A 1,555-nucleotide genomic window follows, 5' to 3' on the forward strand; every position below is an offset into this window, starting at 1 on the left:
AACCCAAAAGTTTAACAATAGTTTTGTCTGAAACGTCCACAGTTTTAACATAAATGCAACAGCCGTAAGCAAGTTGACTGCTGTCAGCAAACCCATGTATCTCGACATGAACATAATTCTTCAATATTACACATCTATCAATTTGTACTTCGTTAACACTTGGAAGATGATGACACATGTCTAGCCATTGCTGATGGAGCTCTGATGGTATTTGATCATCCTAATTGATCTTTTGGATCCATAATTGTTGTAAGAAAATCTTGAACAGAGTAACTACAGGGCTTATAAGTCCTAAAGGGTCAAATATTTTAGCTATGGTTGAAGTCACTTGACGTGTGGTTGGTATGTTGGTCGCGAGATATTCTTTAACTGACTTGTTGGTGATGAGAAGCTTATCTGATGCAAGATTCCAAGGTAAGCCCAATGTTGAAACACCTGACTCGGACTCAAATTCAAACGGTATGTGTATTTCCCTACGTTCTTCTGGCACTGCTGTCAACAATGCTGGCTCGTTCGAACACCATTTTCTTAAAGTACACCCACTGCTTTACAATAATTGAAGAAGTTCCTTCTGAAGCTTTAACACCTGTTAAACGTTATGGCATCCTGAGCTTACATCATCCATATAAAAGTCACGTTCCAATACTATCGCTGCTTGAGGATATCTACTTCTTTCTTCTTCCGCTAACTTTCGAATACATGCCGTCGCCAAATATGGTGATGGTGCTTCACCATATGTGACCCGCTGCAACTTATAAATCTTGACAGGTCCCACTGATGAATATCTCCACAGAATTTTTTGAAGTCCAATGTCATCTTCATAAACTTTAATTATTCGATACATTGACTGAATATCCGCAGTAAAAGCAATAGGAAAGGTCCGAAATCTCCTGACAGTTGAATGTAAATCTTGCTGGATTGTTGGTCCGGTCACAAGTATGTCGATTAATGAAACCCCCGTTGAAGTCTTTGCAGAAGCGTCGAAAACCACTCTTAACTTTGTTGTGGTACTGGATGGTTCCAATACTGCGTGATGTGGCAGATAACATTTCATAGTACTATCTTCATGTTCTTCTTTCATTGGTTTCATATGATCTAATTCTTCATATTCCCTAATAAAGTTATAGTACTGCTCGTTAATTTCTGGACACTGCTGCAACCGTCTTTCTAGCTGGTAAAATCTACGAAGAGCTAAATTATAAGATTCTTTTAATGGTTTATGGCTTGGTTTAATTGGCAGGCGTACAACGAATCGACCACTGCTATCTCTACTGTTTTCCTCAAAGTGTCGTTCACATTGCCTTTCTTCTTGAGTCATGACTGTTGAATGTATAGTTTCGAGCTCGCAAAATGTCTGTAACTGTCTATCAAGGCTACTTTCTTGCACAAAAATGACACTTGTGGTATACTAGAATCTCTTGTAGGCACTTTACCTGCCAAAATATACCCAAATTCAGTCTCTTGTACTACTGGACAATTCTCTGGTCTAGTTAGTTTATGCTACCGCAAAATGTCAAAAAACACTTCCGCGCCTAACAAAATGTCAATAATATCT

The 1,555-nt window shown here is 38.6% G+C and overlaps 1 protein-coding gene across 1 annotated transcript; it reads right to left on the reverse strand.

The window, feature by feature from the left end:
- Window positions 1-589: 589 nt before the first annotated feature.
- Window positions 590-1,318, reverse strand: LOC145661690 (uncharacterized). Its single transcript, XM_081727019.1, has one exon. The coding sequence runs from the start codon at window positions 1,316-1,318 to the stop codon at window positions 590-592; it is 729 nt and encodes a 242-aa protein (XP_081583145.1).
- Between the last annotated feature and the right edge of the window lie 237 nt (window positions 1,319-1,555).

Source organism: Thermobia domestica, chromosome 10, assembly GCF_964235325.1.
Source record: "Thermobia domestica chromosome 10, izTheDome1.hap1.1, whole genome shotgun sequence".
NCBI classification, from domain to species: Eukaryota; Metazoa; Arthropoda; class Insecta; order Zygentoma; family Lepismatidae; genus Thermobia; species Thermobia domestica.

Coding starts and splice junctions, on each gene's coding strand:
- LOC145661690 (XM_081727019.1), bottom strand. CDS start 1,318: ATGACTCAAGAAGAAAGGCAATGTGAACGACACTTTGAGGAAAACAGT.